Here is a 15,727-nt window from a genome sequence, read left to right as displayed (position 1 = left end):
TATATATTTGTAGTATGCATTCTTTTAAAAATTGTATTTTCATTTAAAAAAAAATCAAAAGTCATGATGACGTCATGAAAGATCTTGAATATAGTGTTTTTTCTCGTTTAAGCCGCTCTTATTCAAACTATTAATGTTAAAGAATAAGCGGAGATAAATATTATCCGCTCCTATGAATAATTCACGTTGGACGTAAACACTTCATTTGTAATAGAGACTTAAATCAATAACGTATCACACGTCAAATTTCAAAATTATATCAACATTTTAGTTTAAAGTAACACACGCCGTAGTTTACATAAGTATTTATTTATATTCCAAACAATACCTTACACTCATAATAATAGGATAGTTATACAAACTTTTTATGACTTAATCTTTTTCTTTTCATAGTAAATTCTTGTAAAACAAAGCGTCGCAGCGCGTCTTTTGTAATCACGTTACGAGTTATCGGGAACAGGTTTTTCAAGCGTCAAGCGAAGCTGGGAGGAGATCTAACAAAAGATCCTTACAATACAAGTTGAGTTGATTTTTTTAAAGTCTGAATAAAATCAAGAATAATGCGGGCGAGTAACACGATACTGAGGCACCTTTGCGGTGTTCACCTGCGATAACTCGCTTGTAAACTCTGTTATAACGTAGACGACTTGTGGTCAACTACTTCCGATTCATACCCAACATTATTAATTGAAATGTCGACTTGATTATTATAAATAAATAAACATTTCCGTCTAAAACAAAAGACCAACAAATCGAAAAAGAACTAAATACAAATTACAAACGAATTATTTTTAGACTAAAGACACTTCACGCAACAGTGCTCGAGCACGTGTCGAAAATTACAAGCAATTAGGTATTAAGACACGGACGAAGAAATGCGCCTAGTAAAAATGAAGTTCCACACTAACAGTAACTAAGACCGCGGGGGCGTGGAATACACAACGAAAATGGAAATTACGTACCAATTAATTAATTAATTACATGCAATCATCTGCTACCCAAACAACAGGTGAAGTTACTTAAAAAATTCTTTAGTGTTTTTAAGATAAGCAAATATTAATTAATATTTTTTTGTTATTTAACCAATTATCGCGGTAATGTATTTAATGGCAACACTATAAAAAATAAATGAACGAATGATTTATAGCAGTCAAAGTTCAATAAAACCCAAATCTATTATGCCTATAATAAAATAAAAGTTTTCATCACATTCCAACCGAATACAAGAAAGTAGAAACGTGAAATTTATCTACGATTTTAAAACGAATCTCATAAATAAAACATAATGGCACTTTAAAAGGCAGTGTTTACATTGTACTGTTGTTGCTATACGTGAATTGATTTGTTGTATCAATTGCAAATACAAATGCCAAGATTCCGATTCTGTATGACGAGCGACAAGTCCTGCGAGCGTTCTTTATAACAAAATTTTATAAAACTTTTCATAATTTAGGATATATTTAAATATCAATACCTTTCATTGAAAAACCCAAGTTAACAAAAATAACCGTAAATTAAAACTACATAGTTAGGGTTGAAAAAATAGGAATTCCCCGTTCTATTGAGTTCCTAAAGCCACGTTCTTGTAACGTAAACATTGTACGACGTGAAAGGAATTTATAATATTGTTTTACACAAAACATATATAAGGTTTGTCACATCACACACATCACTTACTTTTATATAAAAATCGATTGCATACTTTATATATATGTATTTAATATTAATTTTATAAAACACCAGTAAACTAATCACTTAAAAGGAATTGCCCTATTGATTTTTCTATTAATTATTCTGTTTTGAAATGGAAACGTATTACTTATTGTTACACGTTCTGGAAAAAATATTTAAATAATAATACGTGTTTATCAGTGTTGCCATCACGAAAATTTTGTTACAAAATTAAACTATATATATAGTAGAATGCTACATGGCAATATTTAACTGTTATTACCTACATAATTGTGTGATATTTAAATTGATGTAACATAAGTAAATCTAAGACCTAAGTCAACGATGACATTTAGTGAGCATTACATTCCCGATCACGTAGAGAGACAAACTCGAACGTTCCAGAATCTTCCATTACACTAACAAATATTTGATCTCCAGTGAATAGTTCGCGAGCGATGAGATCTAAGGCTTTCGCAACTTTTATTCATTTAAATGAAACTAATATTTTTCAACCGTGATCACGGTCGCTGAAAAGTAACCGAAACGTCGGGAGTATGTAGTTTTAACCAAAAATAAAGCACGGGCAGTATATCCGAAAAATATTAGTTTCATTCAAATAGTTCGCGAGTGTTCATTTTATTGGAGTTAATAAAATTTTGTACGAACTAAAGTATTATTTTAGTTATGCGATATTTTTTTAAACATTTATTTTTATTCAGCAATATTATTTTCACGATAAATCAAATAAAAAATCTTTGTAATTATGTTTGGACATTTTAAAATTAAAATTCGTTTATTATAAGTAACAAACGATTATTATTTCAGATACTAAAACAATTTTAACACGTTTATTACTTTTATAATTAAAAGAATGGCGTAAAATTTTAAAACAAATTTAACAATTGCATGAAGTCTTAATATTACTTGCTTGAACCCAGCAAGAAAATGTCTTTATGCTTAAAATAAATGGCGCATGTAATTAAATAGATATATTGTATTTCGGGCACATATTTCGTTTATACCTAAACTTATCTCAAAACTGGTTAAGTTGTTTTTTAACTTATATCATACTCAACTTAAGTTACACTCACTTACAACTTTGAATACTGTATCCTGAGCGCTGAGAGCGGATCCATGAAAACTCATATAAAATTTACAAAGACCTGTTGACTGCTGAGTCGAACTTTTTAAAATTTCACGACTTAAACTTTGTTGAGTCATGAATTAAGAACTATTTTATTAAATAACACATATTATTACTTTCATAATGATAGCTATCTTGTCACAATCAGCTGTGATGAATAACGAAGCCTTTTAAAACAACACATTCTATAGTCACACACTTTGTACACTATAAATACGTACTATGTCTAAATATTCTAACTTTCCGATGTAAGAGGTGACAAAGACAACAGGTTCTTGGGAAGAATTTATGAATAATTATATGTAGCGTTGACTTGAGAATAACAGAGCTAGCTAAGCTCAGCATTTTATTGTGTATTTGTGAAAATATCTAAAACAGATGTCTACATGTTAATGAGACGATTTCAAATGTATAATATTTAAGCTTATTTTAATATAAATTATTTATTTGCGTTAATATAGTATAGACGCATTCCTTCCTATGTAGAAGAAACGCAATTTCATAGGAATAATTCCGTTTTATGAGTACCTACCTACTATAAACGTTCTAAATCTGTGATTATCAAATTTATATGACAAGATAAAGCCATATTGTTTTATTACTGTAGATTTACATTGAATGAATTCTTTTTATTTAAACAAGACAGTAACATTACATACTAACGATTGTTGCTTGATATTATTTATTATTATCATAGAGTACACACTAACTTTTCCACGCTACTTCGTCTTTATCCATTTAAGAATCTAGTGAAAGAGGAACAACGATCTCTGTTAAAGATTAATTTACATATATGGTGACCAAACGACAGAGCCATATCGTCTATGTCGCGTCACTTCATAGAACATATTTATATAGTTTTTAGGTTGGCACTGTATATTTTTGAATATATAAAACCCGTATGTTATTTCGATGAAAGAGTTAAATAATTGGAAAGTCACATTAAAATCCATTCACTACTCATCTTTTGAAAGAGCAACAAATTGTTTAGTTTGTAATATTAGTGAGATTTTAATATAGATTGTAATTACATACAAACCAAGCACCCAGCATACGGTTTAACATACAAATTATTCTCACAGAATATATTCACTCGCAACTTATAATTAAAACTATTTTATTAGAATTGTAATCAGTACTCTTCATCAATCGATACTATGTAGCTTTGTATAGAAATGTACAAATAAAACTGTGATAATTAACTCTTAAGTACCACGGACTGTACCTGTAAAGGGACTGTGTTACATCTGTCATTTACCCTAAACCACTTGACGTAGATGTTGTCTACGATTTACCCGCCATCGATCAATTTTAAAACAAACAAAACTTCGCTTTTTTGGCGCCGAACTGACGCCGTGCGTGACATACGAAGGGTCAGCTAATTTAAATAACGATGTAGACCTTATCTTTATGATTTTAAGGATTAAAATAGTATGAACGGCACGTGATCGATAAATTATAAAGGTTGAGATGGTAATTGAATTTGCCTTGATTCCCGCCTTCCAATAACAACAAAAAATATAACACTACAAATTAATGAAAACTTTTAACATATGATTTTTACTTCAAGTTTTTCATTGCTGTAGTTCATTTCTACAGTTATTGAAAAAAAAAAACAATATCATTTAAAATGCGACGATTACCAGATATCGAACATCAACCCTGAAAGTAATTACCATTAATACGGGGTAATTATTGGGGTAGCAACACATTTGGACAACGATATAGAGGCAGAGCATTAAAGCTTTCCGTCATTATCGATTTGTAATTTGGAATCAATGAATATTATGAGGGTTTTGTATCAAAGGTATTTAGAAAAATTAAAATATGTATACTTTTTGTTATATAAACGATTAAAATAATTAGATAAATGAACGTAAAAAAAATTGAGATATAAAAAAAGAACACTTTTCTTGGTACTCAAAATATTATTTTCAATATTAAGGGTAAAACAATATTTTTGTTGCTCAAACGGAACAATTCTTTGATATTTTACCAGCCCTTGTAAATTATTTTGTAAGCTGTACATTTTCCCTTTGATTTAAACCCTCGACCGTTCTTTAATTCCATGTATTACACATTCCTTATTAAGCTCCTCTGTAACGGTCGACGAAATGGCGTCTGACAAACTGATTACACTAACGTATATAATATAGAAAACTTATTTTAGCATTTAATATATATTTTTTTGTCAGTTTCGAATAATAACATTACGATTTATAAAGAATAAAAATCATTTAGATTACACCTTCTGCCTTTGTCCTTGTGTGCCTATTACTTATATGTATGTTTGTACATAGTGTAAATTTTTTAACCAATAACACACAGTATATAATAATGATTGGATGGAAGCAGCTTCTTAATTATTCACGTTAAAATCGATATAAAGGCGACAGTTTACTTTATCAAACAAGACTCTTGTCACAAAAAGGTCGTATATAAGATAATGTTACTATAATATATGTGTGTGCGTTTGTGTATGTGTGTGTTTGTTCAATAATTGTTAGTCAATTTGGATGAAGATTTATCTTTGTATTGCTCTAATAACACAAAGATTACTCCTTATCTGATAGATATCTTTAAATTTCATTTTTTATATATTACATTCAATTCTCTATAGGACGTTACGTATGAATTTCATTATAAAAATAAATCTACATGTTCAACCGCTATCACGCTTGCAGCGACGTTACAGTTGCATACAAAGGTTATATTAAATATACAAATCTTCATATAAGTAAGTTATAATATAAGATATACAGTTTAATATGAAAAAAAGAATGATTTCAATATTTAAAACCTTTTATCTGACACGTAATTGAAACAAAACACATTTGAACGAAATCTGCGAGCAAAGATAATGTATAATTTCAATGGAAACATTATTGAAAATGACGATCACATTATATGTGTATTTTGTTAGAGTAAAAATAACAGGTATGATTCAGTCTATGAGGTGTGTGATGAGAAGTAGGCCGCAATTACCGCAGGCAGATAATACGGAGCAGTCTACAGAGGATCCCACCTCAGGCCTCGGACCTGGCCCATTTAAACCCCATTCATGCAGGGCCGTCTATTACGATGAAAATGATCTTACGGAAACCAAAGGCAGCTTACGAACTCCGATCACATTATATCTGTTTTGACAACCTTGAAACGTAATTTTCTTTTCAATATTGGTCTTTTATAAATTAATAATAACAAGTTCTAAAGCTCTTTCAATATGGTTTATGAATAATATTTACGTATTCCTGTCTTTCTTCATAATTTCTTTACAAATATATTACTTTTGATGCGTAAATTAAATGTAATAAGCAACTTCTATGTGTTATTTTTAAAACATCTTTCTAATTGTAATAATCCGTCAATCCAAGTCTAAAAATTAGTTTCATTTAACGATAATTATTTTATTTACAAACTGAATCTGTAAAAATTTAAAATTAATCTATGGTGCTGTAATTTTTTTTATATTTAATAAATCTTTGACCTACATCACAATACTCAATGACGATTGTTGAGTTTTGGCAAGCTGCTGTTTGGCAAATTACATACAGTTTAATTCACACACTGTCGAAACCTTTCGGAATTAAATAAAATGTCTTCATTGAAATATCGAAAAATTATTAAGATTTAATTGACATTAAAATCATTTAAAGAACTGAAATTTTGTTTAAAGTAGTATTCGGTTCAGTTTAACTAAATCACCGGATGTGCATAAGGCTTTTACTTTCTGCTGCGTTTCTTGGTTGATAAGAAAATTTTTCTTACCCGTTTTAAGAATTCTCTGATACGAAATAGTTATTATATCCATGTTTTGTGTGATCCCACCTCAGTGTAAGCCCGATGGAGGAATTAAAACCGTTCCAACATCTTCGAGCATATATTTCGTATAGAAATCTAAAGATAAAATTCATCAAGTGTAAAATTAACCTTAAAATTATGTTTTCTGAACTGTATCTGCTAAATCTAATGGGTCATAAAATTTTATTTGTAACAGAAATTCTTAACATTTTCAATAATCAATATTTTAATCGATGCAATCGTTACACATTCATAATCTGAACGTGTAAATTCAGAAGGTCAGTGAATAGGTAATGCGACAAAAGTGACATCAGCCGAGTTAGGTCTTTAAAATGTTACAATTAATAGCACTTAACAAAACATAAGAATTTGGGTCAAACTAACACGGACATCCTGGACGAACGTATCAAGACCCACGCTCACACACGAGCAGCACGGAATATATAAAATAAATTATCACATGTAATAATAACAAAAATAGTACTATCAGTATTAGTTAGTAAAAGTCTAAGCGGGTACGCGACAAACACTCTCATGGCACGTCATTGGCAATGTTAAAACTAATTAATTAATATTGTGTAATGGCAACTTATTTTAACATTATTGAATATACCACGAGGAGACACTGCCGGTTCATCATACTAAAAATAAATTCATATTGGAACGGATAATGTTTATTCCACACGTATTTTGAGGGCAGTGTATATAAAAATAAGTCTCATCTGAAAACAATCTTTACACAGTATTCATACATAATTAAGCTGCCAACCAGATGTCGCTTACATCCCGACGTTCTATTAAAATATAGTTGCAATATGTTATCCTTGTTAGAGATCCGATCGACGGAGTAACATTTTTTTTTGTGCTTACAAATGATGAGTGACCTCCATATTGTTGATATAAGTTAGATAACTTGTATCTGTATGTATGAATACTATCGTATTTAGAATAATATTACATGAATCAAATAAATTGCATATATGTATATTTTATTTTGAAAAAAAAAAAAAAACTTTAATATAAATATATTTACACAAGTATTTAAAAATTAATATAACTAATATTTTTTTCTTGACTTATCAATCATTGGAACAGTTCGCATACTTTTAAATCCACTATTAAGATTGAGGTTTATCTCGAAAATTAAACTATAATGTTTATTTATAATTCAAACACAGTAAAATATTCCATTTTATCTCCGCCGTTAAAGTACATATATAAACGTTCACCGTAACAGAGTTCCGTACATTACAGAAGCAGCCGTAAAAGGCTAAGGGCTCGTAGATTATAGATGGAAAAGTAGATTATAAGGGTGAGGACGTTGTGGTAACGTATGTTATATAAAACAGACATCAACTCAGCGCTCCTTTATAGCGGGAATCGATAGCGACTTCCCGGGGAACTGTTTCCCCTGCACTATATTACACGGACTTTACAAAAAAAAAATAAAAAATAACCAAACTTCCATATAAAAACTATATTTATTTTTGAATGAGATTTAGAATAGCTTTTCATAATGTGTAAAGTGAAGTTGATAAATAATTTTACGTTGCCTAAAGTTATTAAAGTTGTATTTAACACACACAAGTAATTATCAAATTAAATCAACACATTTTTTTATTATGAAAAAATATGTACTATTTGATTATGATATTAAAAAATATTTTAATTATAATATTTTTAATGTAGTTAATTTTTGCCAAACTTTTGATTAGCACTAAATTCTTGTTATCAAAGTAAGACCTAGAATAATGTTCATTAGTCATGTTTTTAAGTATATCAAATAAAAACATCCCTATGTAAGTATCCCACGGATTAATCATTAACGAATCGTTGTTAAGAGTAGGTCAGCAGTCCGGGCGCAACTACGTGCAACTACCACGAGTTTGCACTTTTAAAATAAATCCATTTCCGAATCGACTAACACGATAGTTATAACTTTCGGTATGAGGATAAAAATTTGATACCAAATGTTAAGTTTAATGATGAAAACTCGTGGTAGGAGACATGAGTACAATATTCTCCTCGAGTCCGCTAAATGTTTGAACAATTCCGCTCCAACTAGAGTGCATTACTAACGTAAATTAATTGTTCTCTGAAGTATTCATAAGCGATGTATGAGAAACGTCGGAAAACAGTGTCTCCAACAAGATCAATGGAATATTTTAGTGTCATTTGATTTGAAATCATAATTTGTAGTACAATTTACATTAAAGATATATTATTTTAGAATAAATATTTAAATAAATAACAAAAATAATTTTGATAATAGTTCGTAAATAAATAGAATTGTATCGTATCATCGAGAGGTCGCCGACTCACCTTACAGACGGGCAAAGTCTTCATTAATTACTATCTCGTGTACTCCTAAACACATAATGCATTCATATTTAAAGGGCGCTAAAGGGTAAAAGTTCACTCACCTGCATCTCGGGCGGGCCGCCTTCATCCCTGATAAGCAGAAGGTAACTGTGGCCGTCTATGATGACCTCCTTTTTGAAACGACCCCCTAAAACGATTTTTCAATTTATATTAAACTCAATAAAATAATTGTTGTAAGTGAAAACCGATTATTTTTTAATAAGGCTATTTATATAGCATGATACAAAAACGGTGAAAAGCGCCATCTGTTGAAATGTATTTTAATTTTTTTTTATAAGCTAGGGACGGTATTATCTACTCGTTACTAGATGGCATTGTGTCTACAATAGTATACTATACTTCGTATAGAGGGCGCTTTACTCAAATTACTCAAAGTCGTATAGTACCTTCTGGACTTTCTTCCTGCATGTAGGCCCCCGTGAGATATCGATGCACCAGCGCCGACTTGCCGCTGTCAGGTGATCCAAGCACACCCACCCTTAACTCCGTCACACCACGAGATGACGTCCATTCCTGGCTGTTAACGAAGGAATCTGGAACAGATATAATATGGTTATTAAATATGTAATTTTCAAAGTCTTATTCAGTATTCCAGATATTAATATTATAAATATAATTCTTGTTATAATATGTCGTGCGAAATGATCTCACTTATGGGAGCGATAGAAGTACTTGTTAGTATAATGGTATCTGCTCGTCCATTCACGAAATAATTCCATTCAATTAATAGTAATTGCTTTGCGATTACTTACTATTCGGACGCTAATGTGTTTGAAACGAGAGATGGGAATTGGCTTACACGAAGTTTTACGTTCAAACATTGTTAATGACGTAATAAATTCAAATGTTTGAGATAAATAATCAAAATCATTTGACAGAGTCGTTCACAAGTTGCAAACGAGAAAATCATAAAAGACATCAAGATCGAATAATATATAAGATTTCTACTTTCTACGAGACAAAAAATTTAACGCGTCCGCACATTACGCAAGTGTCATTTGTCAAGCTTGCTTCTTGATTCAATGATCAAGAAGTATATAATGGAAAATGATCACATTCCATGAAAGGAATGGTTCGCTTGAAAGAAAAATAAATGTTAAGGCATGAACGAGCCATCGCACGTATACAATAAACACGCAAACACGTAATAAAACCTGTAACTTTCAATTATTTCATATCCATATCAAAAATATTACATTAACATGGCCGGTTCGAATCGGTCGCGAAGTTTAGGACGTTAGAGAGTTACCGGAGATAATCGGACGAGAAATACTATGGGAATGTATTAGTTACAAAGATAACGAATAGTTGTTACTAAAGTAACGAATAGTTATGAAAAATTATTCGTTACTTTTGTAATTGGTAGACAAAAAATATGTTACTATGACATTTATATTATTCTATATACGTTAAGAGCAAATAAATAATATTTAAATTACAGTTTCGAGTTATTTCATAATATTATTGTTGAATGAATATCGAACCAAAAATATCAACTCATATGTATTTTTAACTTTTCCTCTTAATAAAATTAATATGAAATATTATTTTTGTTTCAAAAAACTAGATATTGGATGTTGGACATTCCTGAAAAAATAAATTTCGCATCCCTTTCAAAATTCGAGCAATCTCAACCCTGTTTTAAAAAGCATTTTAGTTTAGCCGAATAAAATGTTTAATACTAGCTGATAGCCGCGTCCTCGTCCGCATTGTTTATTACATTACTTAAGTGGTTGTTTATTATAAAAAATTATATAATTTTATATGAAAGAAAACATAACAATATTTCTTTAGTGACTGGCCAATCGTGTGAGGGAATAGACTAAGGGAATTCCACTGAAATCCGTGCCTTCAAATCATAATTGCAGACATTCATCACTTAACTTATACAGACAATAAACCACAAACCAACTACAAACAGATGAGAATCATTAACAACGTATAAAGTGTAAATAATTTCGAATGAAACGCGTATTGTATAAATATTTAAACAAATTTATTGACTGTATGGAACGATTAAATAGTAGTTCGAAAGCTAACAACGTCACGCGGACCCGTCGGCCGCGGAGTAAGGGGCGGGATGGATCGGCTCATGAATGCTTAACGACCCCCGGCCAGGGGTCCTTCACACTCTGATTTATTAGATGGCAATAAAATTAATTTACTGCGGGAATATATTTCATATAATAGCTAATGATGTATGTTAATTGGTGTAACCACGTGTTTGTGACTTCTGTATTGTTGTAGGTATACAGTGAATTTTGTGTAACGAGTTTGCTCATCATATAAAAGTAACAGGCGATACCGGATTTAACCGGATCGATGCGGTATAAACTTGTTCAAAACTAAAACAAAATAATCTACACGTATTAATTATAAGTTTATTATATACACGACCTTAAGAAAGTCGCGAATGTATCATCTGCCTTATTTAAGACAAATTCTATTCTAACAGTCGACCGAGCGCGAAATTACTCATTAGTGCATTTGCTAACCATTACATTTATAGCCGGAGTAAAGCACGCACTTATCTAATAAGGCGCCAGCACAAGATCTCTTATAACATCCACGATTAAAACGTAAATAGAAATTATTTATAATAAATTTAATGATTGCTATAACTATTACAAATCCCAGCCATAGTTTCATCCTTAGATAAATTGATGGAGAAGAGTTGTACGGATCAATAGGTCATGAACATTCCCATCACAAGTAATACATAAAATGGTAATAGCATTCAGCAATTTTCATATAAAAATCGATGTTAAATATCAGAGGGAACCGTAATAATTGCTAAATAGAAATCGGTAAATGTGAATCGAACCGATGAATGTAGACTTTAATCGATATAAAATTATCGTTAGACATAAAATCAAAGCTTTGGCGCTTCGACCTTCTGCCATTGAAACGCTTTGTTCGGGCGAGTCACGGTCGCTCTGAACAGCGCTGAGGTCATGTATTGTTTTATAAGCAACAATTTGTTTGGTCTAGGTGGAGTACAAATATATATATGATTGTAAAAAAAAAAAAACAAAATTCGACCTTTCACAGAACGAAACAATGAAAAATGTAACTAAGTTTATCAGATACTGCGCGTTCTTTATTATTTTAGCACTACATAATCCATGATTGGGCTCCTTTACAGAAACTGTGATAACGGGCAGACGAAATGAAAATATCTCCATGACACCTCGAGGTCATGTATAAAACAACAAAAATCGCATAGTTTCCGAAAAGCTTAATTCAATTCAAATGTGTAGGTACACGCTAAAATCTTAGAGAGCATTAAATGAAAAGAGAATTGTTTAAAATAAATGCACCATTTTGCACCTCTTAATTGTTGTGAGATCTCCGATACAAAGAGAATCCAACCATTATACATTTGAATCAAATCTAAAAGGCGTAACATTATTAAATCATTTCCATAATGCGATCTATGGATTGTCGAGACGTTCATAAAGAGCTAAGGATAGAATTACCGGCTGAGAAAAGGAAAAGCTTTTAGCATGTAAGATAAAGATCTTTGAAAATACTATTTGGGGGATGTTTTTAAGATTCGTGACTGGACCCAGCGACCGGTTCGTGGTCTAGCATCTAGATCGAGATGATAAGATCTGTAATGTAATAAGATGTAACGGACTATTAAAGGTCTTTTGAACATTAACAAAATAACTTAAGACAAGTTCGCATCGTTGAACTACATACAGAAAGTTTCACTTTTAACTAATAGATCTTCGCACGTGATACGACTAACGTAGGTTTTCGAACGAAACTGGACACTATGCGTATCGAGTTCAATAATGCGAAACTGTTGTAAATATACTGTTAAGAAAATCTACGTAATAAGGAAACAAAGCAAGCAGCCCTTCCGGTCCGAGTGAAAGTCGTGTAAGGCTGGTTTAATCCCTAACCAGCCTAATCCGGTATTGTAAGGCTTCTGGGGTTAAATCGAACTTTAATATTCGTGAATACCTGGTTGAAATATTTCTTTATACGAAACATAATGGGAGATCTACTTACAGTGAACCATGTTAAAATAATAGGTAAAACAACACATATTGGAAGCCATTACTTTTGATTATAAAGTCTTGTTAAATTTTCCTTAAGTCCAGATATTCTTGAAATTAACGTGAGTGTTTTGATATAGATATCACGTTAAAATAATTAAAAATATACACATTTAACATAGCTATATATATGTACATATAAAAAGAGTCTGTACACACATAATTTCGGTTATTTTAAATCGTGTTGAAGTCATTTGGAGTCATTCGTCATAAAAAATAATTTTAACATGGCATAATTTCGTGAGTGCACTTGTATTTGCCTACTACCTACTAGCTTTGTATTAAATTTATCTAAAACAACATAAGATAGGAGTTCCTTCATAAAATTCAATTCGTTCAATAAAACGTTTGAATATAAACAGCTGATCAAATAATTAGTCTTCATTAACGCCGTACGCTAACAGTCCCGGGCTGCATTACGCACACTTCAAATAAATTAACGTATATAAATCTTAAATTATTCATTGTGTTATTTTTGTAAAGAGATCACAGCGGGCGACCACTTCAAGACTGGTATCAGTGTTTGTTACCGCGAATTATATATGGTATGGAAATACAGTCTTTATGAAAGGAGAGATAAGTTTTACAATCGTGCGTCGTGTTTAGTCTATTGTACGTGGTGAGGTGGTCTATTTCTTATAAAATAGGAGGCAGATGTATTTTGCTCCATATAGAGAAACCATTCAAGTCACGGCGAGCATCAAACGTTAAAGTTTTCACGGATTTATTCCCTTCAATTGTATCATTTGTCCAACACATCCTGCATTCAAGGTCCGAAGTTTAAATAAACGACAGACAGTTAGACATATTTAACATTCAGCTTGAGACGTATTCACGATAATATTTGTTTAATGGAAGTTGAATAAATAAGAGAAAAATTATATTTTTCTCCTAAATAAATATATGTCTAACGATACTATACAAGGTAACAGAAACTACGGCAGAAAACATCTTGAACACGTAAGCATGTTAGTAACAATTTTAATCAATTACGTAATGTTTATAATTTAAAATATGTAATAAACATTGTAAGAACGTTGTCTTTAGTGAAAAATATTTGTGAAACAACTATTAAATATTTTTCAATAAGATTATAAAATTTCTCGCTTTCATTTTTATTAAGTCCAATCCATTACCATACAAGCAGTAAACAGTATTTTCTATATTAACGTTTTAAATATAACGATGAATCACTTGAAAATAAAAATAAAATAATGCCGTATATGATGGTATGTGTCACTGTCGTTACGTGACTTGTGAAATGCTGCTGGCGCCATTAAAACCATTTACATTAGTATAACATTTAATTACTGTTACAATACTTACAATGTTATTTATAGAAACTGCTGTTATTTAGTTCATATGTATATTAATTTAATAATTTATGAACTTTTTTGTGTAAAATTCATATTTTTGCTGACAATTTAGAAGCGAATTATGCTAACGCGCATTTCTTTAAGATCTGATTATTTACTTTTATGGTAAATAAAAAGATCAGATGAAGGTCTTCTAGTTAAGAAAAAATTAGGTATATTTTTTAATATTTACAGTAAGTAATTTGTAAGTTAATTTACAGTAATATTATATAAGTATTTCGAACTGTAGTTATATGGGGGTACGATTATTTTAAAATATACTGTATCTAAATATTAGTTGAAACAAGTGAATTCTCGCGACATCGTTTAAGAGAAACCTTCATGGAGTAACGGTTGCGGGTTATTTTTTGCGAACAAAATCTAAGAAGCCGTTTTCCGAAACTAGCTGGTTACAGTTCGACAGCGTTCAGGGTTGACAACATCACATAAAAATATCGACATACTATCTTTTAAGAGCTTTAAATAAAAATGAAACTTGTATCACGTAAAAATAATGTATATTAAACCTTCTAAGGCGACTTTTATTGATAATTACATTAGCATTTTAATGGAAAACCGAGCTGCCAACCCTTGGACTTTTATTTAACGCTTCACCGCTCGCTCGATACAGATTTTTTCTCAACCCTTTCTTTGATAGGATAAAAAATATATAGTTAACATTATTTGTTACAAATTTTAATATAAAATTGAAAAGATAATTAAAACTATTCATTGATGCAAAATTAATTAACTTTCATAACAAACGAAATGTCACTGAAGGTCATATCGAGAGTAAACATTTTCGTATTAAAATAATGAAATCAAAGCTCAGTTATGACTCAGTGACTGAGTACTAATTTACTGAGTACATTTCTGACTTTACATTAATATAAATACACATTCTATAGAAATATCTACTACAATATAATAATTTTTGGAACAGCTGTGTTTAAAGTCAATACAACTTTAAAATCTTACCTAAATTGAGTGAATCGTAAAGATTATACAAAATATATATTAAAATATTGTTTTATTTAAATATACACCTTAGTATTAGGCATCTCTCGATGGAATAGTTCAAGAAGCGCTCAGTGATTGTGTGAGTAATGGAATGTATCGCAGTAATTTAATTAAAACGAACAATACACTATACAGACAGACATCTGCTCCGATTTACCTGTTGCCTGTTGCCTGTTGGTAGCTGGTACATCTGCCATCTTATTGTGCGATCCCTTGCGAATAGATTACATCTTTAGGATGTTACGAAGTCCTTAACATGGCAGTGCTGTGACTTTATTATATAT

General features: G+C 30.8%; 1 protein-coding gene across 2 annotated transcripts in view; it reads right to left on the bottom strand.

The window, feature by feature from the left end:
- Window positions 1-15,727, bottom strand: part of LOC116766679 (centaurin-gamma-1A) — a 113,311-nt gene that overhangs the window by 10,826 nt on the left and 86,758 nt on the right. For both annotated transcript variants that reach the window (XM_032656709.2, XM_032656710.2), the window contains exons 2-3: window positions 9,388-9,534; window positions 9,043-9,128 (exon numbers count right to left, since the gene is read on the bottom strand). In XM_032656709.2, the coding sequence (XP_032512600.1) occupies window positions 9,043-9,128; window positions 9,388-9,534 (233 nt within the window). The remainder of the gene's footprint in view (window positions 1-9,042; window positions 9,129-9,387; window positions 9,535-15,727) is intronic.

The sequence above is a fragment of the Danaus plexippus genome, chromosome 10, assembly GCF_018135715.1.
Source record: "Danaus plexippus chromosome 10, MEX_DaPlex, whole genome shotgun sequence".
Lineage (NCBI taxonomy): Eukaryota > Metazoa > Arthropoda > Insecta > Lepidoptera > Nymphalidae > Danaus > Danaus plexippus.
This window is presented reverse-complemented; position numbering and strand designations above follow the sequence as displayed.